Source organism: Trichosurus vulpecula, chromosome 8 (genome assembly GCF_011100635.1).
Source record: "Trichosurus vulpecula isolate mTriVul1 chromosome 8, mTriVul1.pri, whole genome shotgun sequence".
In the NCBI taxonomy this organism is placed as follows: Eukaryota; Metazoa; Chordata; class Mammalia; order Diprotodontia; family Phalangeridae; genus Trichosurus; species Trichosurus vulpecula.
In genome coordinates this window covers 195,121,529-195,137,669 of record NC_050580.1, presented here as the reverse complement: position 1 = coordinate 195,137,669, position 16,141 = coordinate 195,121,529, and the positions used below count along the sequence as shown (strand labels likewise).

The following is a 16,141-nucleotide window of genomic DNA, read 5'->3' as shown; positions in this document are numbered from 1 at the left end:
TTCACAACTCCGCCAACAGTGTATTCATGTCCCAATGTTCCCATATCCCCTCCAACATTTATCATTTTCCTTTTCTGTCATATTACAGTCGGGCTTCTTTATAGACATATCTTTTCCCCATCCCTAAACCTATCACCACAGTGCATTGGCTGACTGATTCAGAGGAAAATATTTTTATGAAGAAAAGGAGGAAGACACCAAAAGCTCAAGATCCTTCCTAAATTACTAAGCTCCAAAGCCCTGTATCACAAGTAGAGACCCAAAAATATTCTTGAGAATATGTCAGACTGGACAGGAACCAGAATATTGTCACGAACATGTGCCTACAACCTTCCGGACAAAATAATGATCCATCAAAATTGAAGAACTGCATTCTTAACAGATGTGGCCACACCAGATTTTCACAATCTTCAAGCTTTCAAAACATAAAAAAGGAACTTTTAGGAAAGGAGACTTTCCTCTCTACCCTCTCCTCAGTTTTCTCTTTCTTTTCCTCCTCCCATTGCCATTTGTCTGTCCACTGGACTTTCCTACCACGAGAAAACCAAAATCATGCAGGGAATGGGATGAGGTACATATGATCCTCCATGCTAATTGTCCTAAAGATGGACCTACAGAAGATGAACTCACATCCCAACACCTTTATTCAATTACCAAAAACAGCCATTTTGCCCACCTGTGCAATAGTCCATAGAATGTTATAAAGAATAATAGCAAAGTGGTGACTGCTCCAGGGACTGTTTCTATGATTAGAATTTGATAATAGATAACAATAATATCTAACATTTATATAGTGTTTCACACACACTATCTCTTCTGATCATCACAACAGCCCTATGAAATAGGGAATGTAAGTATTATAAACTCTGTTTTATAGGCAAGGAAACTCAAACTCAGAGAGGGAGGGAAGTGATTTGGCCTAAAAGAGAGTATACCTAAAGGGGCTCGAGGGATCAAGGAGTGGAAGCCAGCTTCTGTAAATCCTAGTTGAGAGCTCTTGAGTTTGTCACTTATGCTGTCTTTCATTTACTGTATCTTAGTTCATCATCAAAGTCTCAGAACACACACACACACACACACACACACACCCGTAAACACAGCCTCTTTCATGGTTAGCAGCTCCCCATTGGCCTGTGTGGGGCACAGGAAGATATGGCAGGGAAATAGATGGCAGGCAGACACATTTCCTGATATGTTTCTGTAGGATCATGTTGCCCCTGGACTGTCAACAGAACATGGACAGCCTGAAGGAGCAGAAGGGAGGAAAGAAGAATGGGGTGAGGCCGAGACACAACACCTCTCTTGGCTGACTAGAGATTTGAAATATGCTGAGGGCCTTAGATCTGACAAGGAAGACCAGGGATAAGCCCACAAGGGAAGCTCTGGCTCCTGACAATCCTCAGCCCATAGGTGGACCTGTTTGAGAGGTAGGGTATAAGGGGTGCTTAGGGAGGACTAGTACCTCTGGTGTGAGAGCTTGCTGACCACTTTTTAGGGCTGCTCATTCACCTTTAGCTTCCACCTTCACCCTATTCTCACTGGCAGCTCCAAGAAGCTGTAACATGTATAGCAGCCATACTCCAGGAAACTGTCTTGGCAATTGGGCTAAGATAGGTCTCAAACCCATCTCTGAGTTAGGGGTTATCTACCCCAAGCATGTGAAGACTGCCCCCAGTGGAATGGGTGGATGAGAATAATGTGTTCCAACAGTCATGAAGGCAGCTGAAGCAGGTGCTGTGAAGCTCTTAGATCTTGGTCAGACATCAACGATGCCAGGGTCATCCACTGCATCGCTGGCTGTGGCCAGTTGCCCCAACTTTTGCCTTGCCACTGGACTTCAACAACTCTGGAAGAGAGAGTAAGACTGATGACTTTGTGGAACTCTGCCTCACTTAAATCTAATTCGCTCTCTAGTCAAGATATCACCCCGTGATATCACTGGTCCTCTTTGAAATAAAGGATAAACAAACAATAGGTGGGTCTGTTTCTCCACTGTGGTCACCCAAAAGAGGCAGAGACAATGTCGATGTCAGCGGCAGACACAAAATACCACCACCATGTATACCTGCCATGTGCAGAGCACTGTGCTAGATACTGGGAGGAATATAAAGCTTGAGTCCTTGCCTTCCAGGGAGTTACAGTCCCCAAAATGAGCTACCAGTAGAGATAACTATAATAGACAATATTATATGATAAATGCATTAGAGAATTATAACACAAAGGGTTTTGTAGCACTGAAGGAGAAGGCTTCTTTAGTGGGTGGGGATCAGGGAAGGGTTCCCTGAGAAGATGACATTTGAGTTGGGCTTTAATGGTAGAATTGTCAGTCGGTGAAAGGGAGAGGGAGGCAATACAGGCAGGAGGAACCATGTAAGTAAAGGTGTGGAGACAGAAAAATCACAGTGTCCCGGGGACAGGGAGCAATTGGACTGAATTGTGAACACCAGTGGTATTAAAGTTAGTCCATTCCCAACTGATAAATGTCAAAGGATATGAACAAATTTTCAGAGGAAGAAATCAAGGCTACCAATAGTCTTGTGAAAAAATATTCTAAATAACTGACATTAAAGAAATGAGAATTAAAACAACTCTGAGGTACACCTCACATCCATCAAATTGGCTAAGATAACAGAAAAGGAAAATGACAAATGCTAGAGGGGATGTGGAAAAATAGGCACAGTAATACATTGTTAATGGAGTTGTGAACTGGTCCAACTATTCTGGAGAACAATTTGAAACTATGCCAAAAGGACTATAAAACTAGGTCTATATCCCAAGGAGATCAAAGAAAAAGGAAAAGGATCCATACGTACAAAAATATTTACAAGGGCTCTTTTATGGTAGCAAAGAATTGGAAAACGAGAGGCTATTCATCAATTTAGGAATGGATGAAAAAGTTATGGTATATAAACGTGATGGAATACTATTAAGCTATAAGAAATGATGAAGGGACGGTTTAAGAAAAACCTCCTAAGACTTATGTGAACTTGTTAACCGGACGAGAACCAGCCTCTAACTTAGGAATGCCTGGAGTTGAACAGAGCAGGCTAGAGACAGGAGAGTCAGGACACAAACAGAAATTTAATTAATTTCAAAGTGAGGAAAACAGCTTGCAAGCAAGGACACATGTGCCAGAGTCTCACCCCTAGTGAGAGGGATCCACATTAGTGTGGAGAGATCTCAATACTTATACCTGTGGCTACGCAGTGAGTTGTAGCCCTGACAGCAAGGTGTAACAGCAACAATGTGACAAGTTTAATTCAGAGCAGGGCCTCAGGACCAGAACACGGATACAACCGGTGCTTGTCCCAGCTCAGAGAGCACCTGGTGCTGGGAAATAATTCTGGGATTTTGCTGTGGCTAAGATCATCCAAAGAGCAAAGGTTTGTTATTGCACCAAGCTCAGGGCACAGCCTGCTTACTAGGCCTTAGCTCTGAGAAACAGGGTTTCTCCAAATACCTTGATAAACTGATGCAAAGTGAAGGGAGCAGAAGCAGGAGAGCAGTGGTCGCAGTAACAGCAACATTGTAAAGAGAATCATCTGTGAAAGACTTAGTAACTCTGATCAGTACAATGAGCCACTACAATTCTAAAGGATTCATGATAAAATAAAATGTTACCCATTTACAGATACAAAATTGATGGACTAGGGTTACAAATTGAAGCATATTTTTTCCTCTATTTTTCTTACTTTTCCCCCCTTGAACATGGCTAACACAGAAAAAAGAAAGAAGAGAAGAAATGAAGGAAAGAAGGAAGGAATAAGGGAGGGAGGAAGAAGGGAAGGAAAAAGGGAAGGGAAGAGGAAAGGAAGGAAGGAAGGAAGGAAGGAAGGGAGGGAGGGAGGAAAGACGGAAGGAAGGAAGGAAAAGAGAGAGGAAGGAAAGAAGAGAGAAACTGCCAGGCAAAAGAGTCTAAAATTTACTCAGGAGACAACAGGAATCCATTGAAGTTTTCTAAATAGAGAAGAGACACAGGTTTATGTGTAAGAAATGTTATTTTAGCAGTACTATGAAGTATAAACTGGAGTAAAATGAGACTGAAAGCAGACAGGTCTCTTAAAGGGCTGGAAATGGTGGCAGTGGCAAGAGAGAGCAAGCCCAAAGAAATATCCTAAGAGATTAATAGTCTCATATTTATGGAACCCTTATTCTATGACAGAGACATAACTAGGGGAGAACAATCAGTGCTTAGTCACAGAGCATCAAAATTTAGAGGGCACATTTAACATATACGTTCCTTCAGCAGCATAGAAGCCACTGTATTCCTCCTTCCTAATCAACAGAATTTGTCTTAATTATTTCTCATACTATTTTCATATCATGAATTATGAACTTGATTTGAGGGCATAGGATCTATGTTGTTTGCCCAGAGCTATTTTGAGCTGGTATTTAAATGTTAGCTATGTGGCAAGAACTGGGCTAAAAACTGGGGTTATAAAGACCAAAACAAGACACATTCCAGCTCTCAAAGAGTTTCCATTGTAACACATACACATAAAAAATACATATACAGTATAACACAATATAATCTATAGATACGAACAGAGATGACAAATTTGGAATAGTACTCAAAGGTGGAAAAGTCAGGAAAAGCCTCTTGTAGAAGGGGGAAGGAGGAAAGGAATAAGTGGTTATCTAGCACCTGTGATGTGTTTAGCACTTTAGAAATATCCTCACAAATATTCACCCTGTACCTGAGCCTGGAGGAGAGCTTAGGGTTTCAAGAGACAGAGGTAAGGAGGAAGAACATTCCAGTCATAGGGGGGGTGACCTGGGCAAAAATGCAGAAGTAGAAGATAAAATTTCATGTATGAGGAACAGTAATTAGGTCAATTTGTTTGAAACATACAGTGCCCCATGGGACATTATGTGGAAACAGCCTGGAAAGATAGCCTGGGGCCCATTGTAAACAGAGTTGTTTTTATTTTATTGCGGTGGCAAAAGGAAGTCACTGAGGCTTCTTGAGTGAGGGAGTAATGTAGTCAGACTTTTGCTTTATGAATATTAAATTGCCTCAGACATTAGCTGTGTGACCCTGGGCAAGTCACTTAACCCTATTGCCCTCCCCCCAAATACACACACACACATACATATGTGTATTACATATGTTTATATATCATTGGCAGCTGTATGAAGGATAGATTTGAGAAGGGAAAGGGCAGAGGTCAGGGAAAACAATTTGGAGGCAAGAGTGGTAGAGAGAATTGGGACATCCAATCTGATAGACCTTAGAGTTGTTTTAATTGGCATTTCTCTAGTTGCTAGTGACTTAGAACCTTTTTTCATGTGGCTTTTGATAGTGCTACAGGTACGTTTTGGTCCTAGAGTCAGAGGAATTGGGTTCCACTCATACCTTTGACACTTCCTACCAGTGTAGCCTTGGGCAAGTCACTTGAATTCCCTGAGAGGCTTCCTCATTTATAAAATGAGGAGGTTGGAGTCCCTTCCAGTCTTAGATCTGTGGTCCAATAAACAGCTCAGAGCACGCAAAAAGGGATGAGATCATGAACTAGAGAGGCTGTTGTGTGAGGCATAGATGTATAACAGATTCAGAGGGAGAAAACACAAGATGGCAACCAATTGGCTATGGCGTGGGGAGAGTGTATGTGTTTTAGTCTCCATCACCTTAGTTGACTTGTCTTGGCCCTGCATCATAACATCATAATATAGGATGGTTTCTGAGTCTGGACAGCTCTATCAGGCCAGCACATGGTGGCCAGTGATCCGTGCTATTGTTAGCCAACAAGTCTTCCCCAGACTAGGACTATAGCTCTCCCATCTCTCCAAGTCTCCACACCTCCCCTAGCTCCACATTTGAATGTTTTTCACTCTAGGCTGATTCACCGTGTTTATGCACTTTTAAGATGTTTTCATTTTTACCTCCCATTCGCCCAACTGGACTGTAAGCTACCCAAGGATCTATTCTGGTATTTTTTAATAAAAAAAAACACTGAATAAGAAAATCAAGATGCTGGACTTCAAGTCAGATGCTAGCGATATGGACAAGGCATCTGGGCTGCTGTTTCTCTATCTGAAAACAAGGGGGTTGAACCAGATGACCTTTAAGTTCCTTTCCAGTTCCAAAGAATCTATAAATCTGTCCCCACCATGGTTCATTGTGCTCAACACAGTGATGGCCTAAATTAAAAGATGAAAGTGATTCAATTAATTGGAGCAGGTCCCAGGTTTTCATTATTTGATGGAAGCCACTCACAGCTGCAGATCAGGATGAGAGGCCAGGAGTGGTGACAAGGGTTCCCCTAGAATGGGGTCTTCTGAAGCCACTAAGAACAGGAAAACACAGCAGGGTTGGGGTATGAGAGGGCCATAGACTGCCTCGAAGAGAGAAGTTCTAGAAAACGGCCAGCCTCGGATACAAAAAGTTAGAATGGGTTAATTCAGAGCCTTGGGTGGGGGTGGGGGGGGGGCAGGGCAGAGAGTAGCATAGTGAAGTGACAAGGTTTTTGATGCTCTGACTGGTAGATTCTCACCTATTAGATTGTTGTTGTTGTTGTCATGGGGGGGGGGGTGGAGGCAATTGTGATTAGGTGACTTGCCCAAGGTCACACAGCTAGTAAATGTCTGAGGCCAGATTTGAACTCAGAAAGGTAAGTCTTTCTGACTTTTGGCCTGGCACTCTATTCACTGTGCCATCTAGCTGCCCTATCAATTTTATAGAAAAAGAATATTGTGCCTGGGGTGTTGGCTTCATAGAATGAGAATTAAGGGAGGGTGGGCTTCCTCTCTATCCAATAATATATGCCAAATAGAGAGCCTGCTAGACACTCTTGTAGGGATGGGAGGAGGGAAAAATGGTTCCTCTTTTCCAGACAGCAGAGGAGACCTTTCCCTTCTTGTTAGTTGTCCATTTCATGGACCTGACCATGATAATTTATTAACTAGCCCCTCTTCCTTCCTCCCTGTGGATTGTACCCAGGGATTCTCAGGTTGGCATCCCTCAGCTGGGCCCAGCTCAGTGAGAACATAAGCTCCTTGAGGGCAGGGACTGACTGTGTTCTGGTTTATCACAGTGCCTGGCAAGGGATTTATGAAATATTTGTTGACTGACCTCTTGTTGTCCTAAGGAGAGGGGATGCATCTTCTCCACCCTACTCTAGGTTATAGGGAGAAGCTGAGCTGCCTGTTTCTCATCAAGGGGAGAGAGAGGCACGAAAGGTGGTTGCTCTCCTTAGCTCATGGGCACAGCCTGCCCCCTCCTCCTCCTCCTGCTGCTGACCCAACATGCCTTTCTTGACCACTTAGCTGGTCTCCAGATTTCTCTTTCCATATCTGTGACATGAGGCAGCCAGGCAGCCGGGCCCCAGCCATGCTTCTCCAGGCATGAGCTAACTCTGGCATGGACACCAGGGGCCACTTGAGGGCAACTATTCAGTAGGTCACACGGGCTGCTGTGAGAACTCGCAGTGGAGAGTTGTGTTCTGAGAAGAGAGAGTAGACAGGATGTCACTCGTCCTAGGAAGTGACAGCTGCTGACACAGCCCCACCACAACCTGATTGAATTCTGGCATGATGGTGGGTCTGCGTGTCCTATCAAGGCACTGAGCTGGGGGCAAAGCCAGAGATGAGAATGAAGAGCTGACGGCTAGCCTTCAGGTTCAGGAACATCGCCTTCCCCTGCCACCCCAGCTAATTTGTCCCCAAAGTGGCAGAGTCAAGCTTGGTCACCCATAGGCCAAACAGATGAAACATATGAACCTAAAGAGGTCTACTCACAGTCAGGATTAGATTGATCCTAGATTTAGAGCTAGAAGGGACCTTAGAGGTCTTGAGTCCAACTGTCTTCATTTTACAGATGAGTAAACTGAGGCACTGGGAGGGTCACATGACTTCCCAGGGTCTGAGGTTGGGGAAGCTAGGTGGCACAGGGGATAGAGCATCAACCCTGGAGTCAGGAGGATCTGAGTTCAAATCTGGCCCCAGACATTTGCTAGCTATGTGACCCTGGGCAAGTCGTTTAACCCTGTTTGCCTCAATTTACATATGTACATACATATATCTATATTTTGTATACATATACACACACATACATATATATACACATATACCTACACGTGCATACATATATACATATACACACATATATTTTATATATATATGAGGCAGGATGTGAACCTAGGTACAGTGGATAGAGTGTCAGGTCTAGAGTCAGGAAGACTTATCTTCCCAAGTTCAAATCTGGTTTCAGACACTTACTAGCTGTGTGACCCTGGGTAAGTCACTTAACCCTCTTTGCCTCAGTTTCCTCCTCTGTAAAATGAACTGGAGAAGTATTGGCAAACCATTCCAGTATCTTTGCCAAGAAAAGCCCAAATAGGGTCACAAAGAGTCAGACACAACTGAAAAATGACTGAACAAGTTAACCTAGGTCTTTCTGACTCTACTGGGGATAATATTTGTACTGAAGGACAACATGGTGCAAATGATAGGAGACCAGCCTTGAAGTTAAGCGGTCCAGGACATGTACTAGCATGATGTTGGGCAAGTATCTTAATGACCTCCCAGTGTTCCCAAGCAACTTTCTAAGTCTATCACTTACAGGTGAGTTGCTGATCTGCGTGGATCATCCCTATCAGAGAGTTCCTTACTTTGATCACAGATTTAGACCGAAAGAAAGTATTTGTGCTACCCATCTCACAGAGTGGTTGTAAGAAATGGGCTTTGTACCCCTTGTGAAAGCATATTTTAAAAACTTCCTTTTTAGTTCAATATTTATAGAGAGCCTTAAGGTTTGCAAAATATGTGACTTGATTTGATCCCCATAACCTCCCAGTGAGGAAGGTGCTCTTATTAATTTCCACCTTGTTGTTGCTGCTCAGTTGTGTCTGACTCTTTGTGACCCTATTTGGGGTTTTCTTGGCAAAGATACTAGAGTGATTTGCCCAGGGTCACACAGCTAGTAAGTGTTTGAGGTCAGATTTGAACTCAGGAAGATAAGTCTTCCTGACTTCAGCCTGGTGCTCTATCCACTGCACCACCTAGCTGCCCCCTTTTACAAATGAGGAATCTCCATTTTACAGATGTGGAAACTGAGGCTGAGAGGCTTGCTCAGGGTTGTACAGTCAATGTTTGCATATTTGAACTTGGATGTTCCTGATTCTGTGTCCAGCACTATAGCCACAAGATATAAGAAATCAATCTTTCTTCAGCCTAAAATCCTTTCCAGAGTTCTCCCTTTACGAAAATCTGGAAAAGGTCAAGGGCAGAAAATTAGGGCCTTGGGAAAATGCACTAAAGGCAGTCACCTTACTTAGAACCAGATCCCAGCCTTTCTGACATCTGAAGTGATTAGGGATATGACCCACCTAAGGGCAGTCAGTCAATAAATACTCATCAAGTACCTATTACATCCAGGCCCTATGCAAAGCATTGGGGATATAAAGGAGGGTGAAAGACAGTCCCAGCTCTCAAGGAGCTCACAATCAATAAGGGAGACTATATACAAAGAGCTATGTACAAAGATGCCTTGTATGGTATAAATTGGAGAAAATCAATGGAGAAAAGACATTAGAATGAAAAGGGGTCCGAAAAGGGTAAAAGGTGAGGTTTTCACTGGGACTTGAAGGAAATCAGGTAAACTAAGAGGAAAAGCATCCCAGGCATGGAGGATGGATAACCAATGAAAATGCCCAGAGTTGGGAGACATGTCTCATTCAAGGTATAGTCCAGGGTCACTGGATCTCACAGTACATAGCAGGATATAAGATATAAAAATACTGGAAAGGTGGGGGGAGGCAGGACATGTTGTGAAAGTCAGAACACCCAGTACTCCCTATTTGATCCTGAAGGCAATAGGGAGACACTGGAGTTTACTGAGGGAGGGTGGGGGGTAGTGAGTTGGTCAGACCTGAACTTAAGGATGATCACTTTGGCAGCTTCCTCTTTTCCTTGGGTCCTGATCACAGGGAAGAGCCTCACTGGGTGCTCAAGGGGAGTGTTCAAAAGAGAAAATGAGTAGTCTTAGGAGAAAATTAAGTGAGGCTTGTTCTAGTAGATTGTTCACCCAAAACTCTATTTTAATATATTGTGACATTTCTTTGGTTCAAGATCTCTATAAACGTTCCCTCAAAGTGTCTTGTGGTAGGGATGTCCAAGGGTATGGAGGAAGGAAGGGTGGAGGGGAAGAGATGCCTGTCACTTGGACATTTCTCTAAGCTAGAAATGCTTGGATTTATGGATGTTAAATTCATCTTAAAAATTGTTTCTGGCAGGCCTGTGCCTAAAATGCATAGTTTTAGCATTAGTTTTGACACCTTGAAGTTCTATAGAAATGTGAGTTTCTGCAGGTGGGGAACCTGCAGCCTTGAGGCCACATGTGGCCTTCTAGGTCCTTGGGTGCGGTCTTTTGACTGAGTCCAAGTTTTACAGAACAAATCCTTTTATTAAGGGGATTTGTTCTGTGAAGTCTAGATTCAGTCAAAAGGCTTCACTTGAGGACCTCGAGGGCCACATGTGGCCTTGAACCCGCAGGTTCCCTACCCCTGGTCTAGGAAAATGAACTCAAATAATTACCAAGGATCTGTCAGTGAATGGAGAAGCAATTACTAAGTGCTTATTATGTGCCAGGTGCCATACCCAGAGCCCACCTCTGACAACAGATTGGAAAGGGGGAAACTTCAGTCACTAGAGCTAGAAAAACTCAAAGCTTCCACCTTCGGATCCCTGTTAGTGCCTGGGGGGCCTCCCCTGGATTGATCCCTTGGCCCTGGTGGAAAGCAGTGCCAAAAGATGGAGATCTCTCTGCCTTTAGCAGTAGTGCCATGGCTTTCCTTGTCTGGGAGCAAATAGGGGAGCTAGGAAGGTTCTTCAGGGAAGCTGTGCCAGCCTGACCCAGAGGACACCCAGATGTGGCATCTCTGATGCTTCTGTGGCTGGGGCAGGCAGCCCTGGGTAGATCAGGGAGGAATGGGGCAAGGGGTAAGAAAGGCAAAGACTAACTGGAGGATTAAGGGGACATAAGAACCTGTACTGCCTCTGTAGACCCTGAGCAGCAGAGTCCTGACTCCTTCAATTTCTTTCCCTAAAATGCAAGCAATGGATAGAGTGTCTTGGAGTTCACAGGCTAATACGATGGATTTTGTTCACCGGCCCCTTTGCTAGGTCTGCAAGAGTGGGACTGCCCCAGGGCTCTTCCCTCCTGGCTCACCCTCCCCATAACCATAGCCTCTCCCAGACCCAACATCTGAGGAAAGAACCAAACTTCAACACAGTATGAACAATGGGGTAGTTTATATGTAGTGGGCAGACACAGACACGAGTCAGCAACATTGAGCTTCCCAGAGACAGACATACCGACAAACAGACAGACAAGTAGGGCCCCTCTCCCTTATAAGAAACAGCCCGACAGACAGGTACAGACAGACACAGATAAGCTGAGCTGACAGACAGATGCCAGTGGCTGGTTCACAGCAGTCTTGACTCTAAGAACACTGGGTAGCATGTCCTCATGCATGGCAGTCACAGCCCCCAGGCACAGTGAGAAAAGGGCAGCCAGGAACCTTTCTCTCCTTGGCTCACCTCCTATCACCTCACCACTATTTAGTGTCCAACTGGAGTAAAGCTTTGGCAGATGAGGTCTCGGGCTCAGTTTGGACAAGGTTGATGGGGCAGTATGAGAAGGGAGTCCAAAATCCCTGGGTTCCCCTCCCCCCCACAAGAAGGGAGCCCAGGCTGGGTAGCCTGGTGTTAGCAGCAGCAAGGAGGGGGGAGAGGAGAGAGGTTTGGCTAAAAGGGCTTCTGGGCAGTTCCAAGGTCCTCTGCTCCAGAGGATGAGTCTGGCCCTGCTCAGCAGGACTTCTTAGATCAAGGGTTGTTGCCCATACCCACCACACCATCATGGTGCAATAAATATATTTTCAAGTCACGTACCAGTGAATAGGATGAAGGGTGGGTGGGGGGAAGGGGGAGATTGTCTAGGAGGAGGTGCATTAAGAGGAGACAAGAAAGGGAGTTCCATACAGCAGCGAGGGGACCTGAAAAGGGAAAGAGACCACCAACAGCACCTCCACCAAAGTCCTACTCAGGTAACAACCTCCCCAAAAGTCTAGCCACCATAGAGGAAAGGTGGTGGGGGAGACAGAAAGAACGGGAGTTATTCCCCACAGTCAGGGTCAGTCCATATCCCATCATGGTGGGTAAAGGAGCTCTGGGTCCCCCAAGCTCAGGCCATGGCCAAGGTCTGACCAGAGGGGCAGAAGCAGGGCAGGAGGGCCCCTACAGCATCCACAATAGCTGCCAAGTGCTCATCCTGGGCTTGTGGTCCACACAGCCGAATAAAGTCTGCCAGACGGAGCAGGTACTCCAGGTTGTGGCCAGAACGGCCGCTGCAGGCCAGGATCTGGGTGGCGATGTCTTCTTCTGGAGCTGGCCCCAGGTAGCCAGGGTTCTGTGGAGTGGCCACATAGGCCAGGGCTCTTAGAGGCTGGTCTGGGGCATCTTGCGGGTAGAAGGTCACTACCTTAGTGTCATAGCCCCCTAACACAGCTTCCCGAACATCGAGATACTTAAGTGCTTCACTGATCTGTTCCCCACGCACCTCATATGCCACACCCCATGTGCAGCCCTGTGGAGGAGGTAAGAAAAGAGAGTATAGTTAGGGTCAGACATGACAATTACCCTGCTTATCACATCCCTCCCCTCTGCTCCATAAGGTTCATCAGTCTTGTCTTTTCTGTCAGTACTACAGCTTCCAGGGAGACAGGAACTAATCTACCCAAGCATCAGACAATCCCACAGGACATCAATTAATAACCCAAGATAGGGCTCATATCCATTGCAGGGGACACTCATTCTTCACCCCACAGGACATCAATTAATAACCCAAGATAGGAATTACATCCATTGCAGAGGGCACTCATTCCCCAGGCAGCACTGTGTCATTATACTTTAGGCCAGGGTTCTTAACCTGGGATCCAAGAACTTGTTTTTTAAAATATAGATAAAAAGATTAATAACTATTTCAATATAACTGGTTTCTTTTGTATTGCTGTATATTGTATTTTATGTATTTAAAAATCTTATTCTGAAAAAGAGGCCATAGGTTTCATCAGACTACCAAAAAGGGTCCAGGACACTAGAAAAGTACCCTAGAGTCTAGGTCAAGAATGGGTTTCTTAAGACTCTCCTCTTGCTCTATGCACTATCACCCCCCAAATTAGGAAGATCTAATCTATCATGTGGCCTCCACTCCTGAGCAAAGGGTTTTCAGCTGTACCTGGCTTCAACCTCCCTTGCCACCAATACTCACCTCATGGTCCTCAAGAAGGGTTACCACCCGACCAGGCTGGGATAAAAAAGAGAGAAGAGATGGGGAAGGGGGGAAAGATGGATTGAGTTAGAAATCAGCATCAGCCTAGGGAGAAGCATTTACCCACCAGTACCACAACTCCCACACAGCTAAACCCCACACTCTCCTCCCTGACAGCCTCACTCACGGACACTAAGATCCAGGGCTGAAACACCCCAGTGGGATAATGGGGCTGCCTCCTATGTGTTCATCTGATGAGAACCAATCAGCCCCACCCCAGGAGACTAGCACCTCCCCAGGAGGGGTCTTACTCAGGTTACCAGCACCTGAAGAATGTCTCACTCAACCCATCCATCAACCAATTGGGCGTTCAAGGACCATCCCCACCCCCACCCCATGCCAGTGTCTCCAGCATGGCACTGTCCCCCTGCTCACCATCTTGTCGCTGCCCCGATGGAAAGTGTCCCCTTGCCAGAAACGACGGCTGTACCCGCGGACGAAGCCCACACGGCTGTTGCTGTAGGCGAAGTCTGGTCTCCATACTAAGGAACCATAGCCGAAAATCCAGAGTGCTGGGGGGTCGCTGTCCTCCCTAGGGGGCTGCAAGGACAAGGATGGGGTGGGCGAGGCGGGTGGGGTCCTCTGGGTCGGCGGTTCCTCTTTCATGATGCCCGGGGTATGAATAGGGTCCGGACTACGCCTGGGACTGGGACCTAGGAGTGCGGACCAGGGATCAGGGCAGGACCCGGGGTCGGGATTGTGATCGCGATTGGGATGAAGACTCGGGGCGACATCTGCTACAGCTGAGCTGTCCCTTTTGAGCCACGGCCCTTTAAACCCTACGCTCTGCCGGCCCCGCCCACGTAACCCAGAAGGTCGGCCCTCCTGGGGCGGGGAAAAGCCGTGACGGACCAATCGTCACCGGGTTTCCCTGGTCCTCTTAACCGCGAGCACTTTTATTGGCTGGATGTGTAGTCGTTCACCGTCCGTGGATGCTCACCGATTGGCCGCACTAAATCTCTGTCAAAACTTGGCAGGAATGATGCAACGGCGGGGGAGGTTTCCCCGAGCCCCGGCATGCAGCAAAGGGCCCGGAGGATTGCATCAGGCAGCCGGCGCCCGGCGCGGGCAAACGGCATGGGGCAGCTGCATCAACCAGCGGACACAGGGCAGCGGGCTTCATTCAAACAGCGTTCCACCTAGCCGGGCCCGGGGTCAGGCTGGAGCATTGACAGCGTCCAGCTGGCGAGGAGGAGGAGGCGGCGACGGCTCTTGGCCGTCTCTGCAGAGGCCTCTCAGGATGCCGCCCGCCCCCGCAGTCCCCGAGGGTCACTCAGCGGCGCAGGGGTTGGTGGTGGACAGACAGCTGAACTTGAACGTGGGCCCTGGCTCCGGTCAGTCGTCTCCTTCTCCCTCTGGGGCTGGCATCGGGCTGGCCAAAGACAAGGGCAACCGGTGCCAGAAGATCCCGGGGGGCAGCAGCGGTCCTCCGCCCACCGTTTTGGAGGTCAATCCCCCCATCCCCATTTCCTGTTACCACCCCTAACCCCGATGTGTCTGGGTCCGAGGCTACTCCACAGAGTGGCCTTTGGTTCTTACACCTTTGGTCCAGCTCCGGCACAGCGATGACTTAGGTGTCTCCCTCCGCATTCCTCTCAGGTGCCTCATGCTGTTGTTCTTCATGAGCAAATGGGGAAACTGAGTCACGGGGGTGCGTAAGGGGCTCTTAACAAAGGCTGTGGACTGAGTCAAGGCAAGGGGAACCCCGAGCTCCTCCTTGTTCCTTCCGGGATGAGAAGGTGTCTTTATGCAACCCCTGAGGCTCTGGGCTAGAGCACGCGGAACCACGTGAGGGTCGAGTGTAGACTGGGTTTTTTCGGCCTCCGGAGCCTAGGAAGGCAAGTAGTGGTTGCGGGGTCTATTGGATAAGAAACCCCCCTCCCCGCTGTCCTTCCCCAGGCCTCGGTCTGTCCGAGCTAGTCCCCCCACACTGAGAATGTGGCAAGAGTTTGAAACCCTGGGAAGAAACTGATTACCAGCTTGGGGGCGGGGGCGGGGGAGTAGGGGTGGGAGGGGGCGTTGGGGGCCTGAAGTGGTATCGGGGAACGGCTAAGGGAGATCAATAGAGTCAGAGAGAGATCAGTGACACTGATCTGGAACTGGGGCCTGAAGGGTGTGGGTGGGGAGAGTTGGAACCCTCCAGCCCAGGGATAGGGGAGAGGCTCAACAACTGAGACCTCAGAGGATGATTCTGAGGCAGGAGTCATTTGGTTGCTCTCTCAGAGGGCGGTTTTAGGAAGGGGGCTTCCCCAGAATTTCTGGCCACAGATTTAGGAAATGAATACATGAAAGAAGGAATGATGGAAGGAAGTGCTCCTGTCCTAAGTGGAGGAGAATTGGTTTAGTCACACCAGGCCCAGGGGTTTCTGTAGTTATAGCCTGCTGTGGGCAGAGCAGTTAGGGAACCGAACCAGGACTAGTGGCCCAAAGCGATATGCAGCTCTGGATGTAGGTAGATGAACTGATTCCCTGTTGTCTGTTCCACTGGACTTCCAAAGGGAACTGATCTCTGACACACAGACTACTATGGACAAATCTGGGTGAGGAGGGAAGGTTGCTGGGCAGGCTGACCTAAAGAACTGAGCTCAAAGCTTAGATAAGATAAGGGGGGGGAGGAGGACCCCTGATTTCCAGCTGTGGGGTACAAGGTAGGTTGTAACCTCACTACAACTTAGGTGGGATTGGAGATTTGCTGTGGCCAAAAAGGTCATCATCACCCTGCATCCTATCTTGTAGGTGATAAGCCTCTGAGGGTAGCTAGGCTGGTCCTAGAACATCGTACACACAATCTGTTGTCAGACCTAACAGATAGAC

The 16,141-nt window shown here is 47.2% G+C and overlaps 1 protein-coding gene across 1 annotated transcript; it reads right to left on the bottom strand.

Moving 5' to 3' along the window:
* Nucleotides 1–11,235: 11,235 nt before the first annotated feature.
* On the bottom strand, nt 11,236–14,095 carry CHAC1 (ChaC glutathione specific gamma-glutamylcyclotransferase 1). Its single transcript, XM_036736074.1, has 3 exons — nt 13,703–14,095; nt 13,268–13,303; nt 11,236–12,583 (listed from the first exon to the last, which is right to left on the bottom strand). Exons 1-3 carry the CDS (start codon nt 13,931–13,933, stop codon nt 12,182–12,184), a joined length of 669 nt encoding a protein of 222 aa, XP_036591969.1. The 5' UTR covers nt 13,934–14,095; the 3' UTR covers nt 11,236–12,181.
* Between the last annotated feature and the right edge of the window lie 2,046 nt (nt 14,096–16,141).

Bases quoted from the DNA above. Each gene is read 5' to 3' on its own strand.
- CHAC1 (XM_036736074.1), bottom strand. From the start codon at position 13,933: ATGAAAGAGGAACCGCCGACCCAGAGGACCCCACCCGCCTCGCCCACC. The intron at 13,304-13,702 runs GTGAGCAGGGGG...TTTTTATCCCAG, and splicing joins ATCGGGGCAGCGACAAGATG to CCTGGTCGGGTGGTAACCCT. The intron at 12,584-13,267 runs GTGAGTATTGGT...CCTCCTCCACAG, and splicing joins CCCTTCTTGAGGACCATGAG to GGCTGCACATGGGGTGTGGC.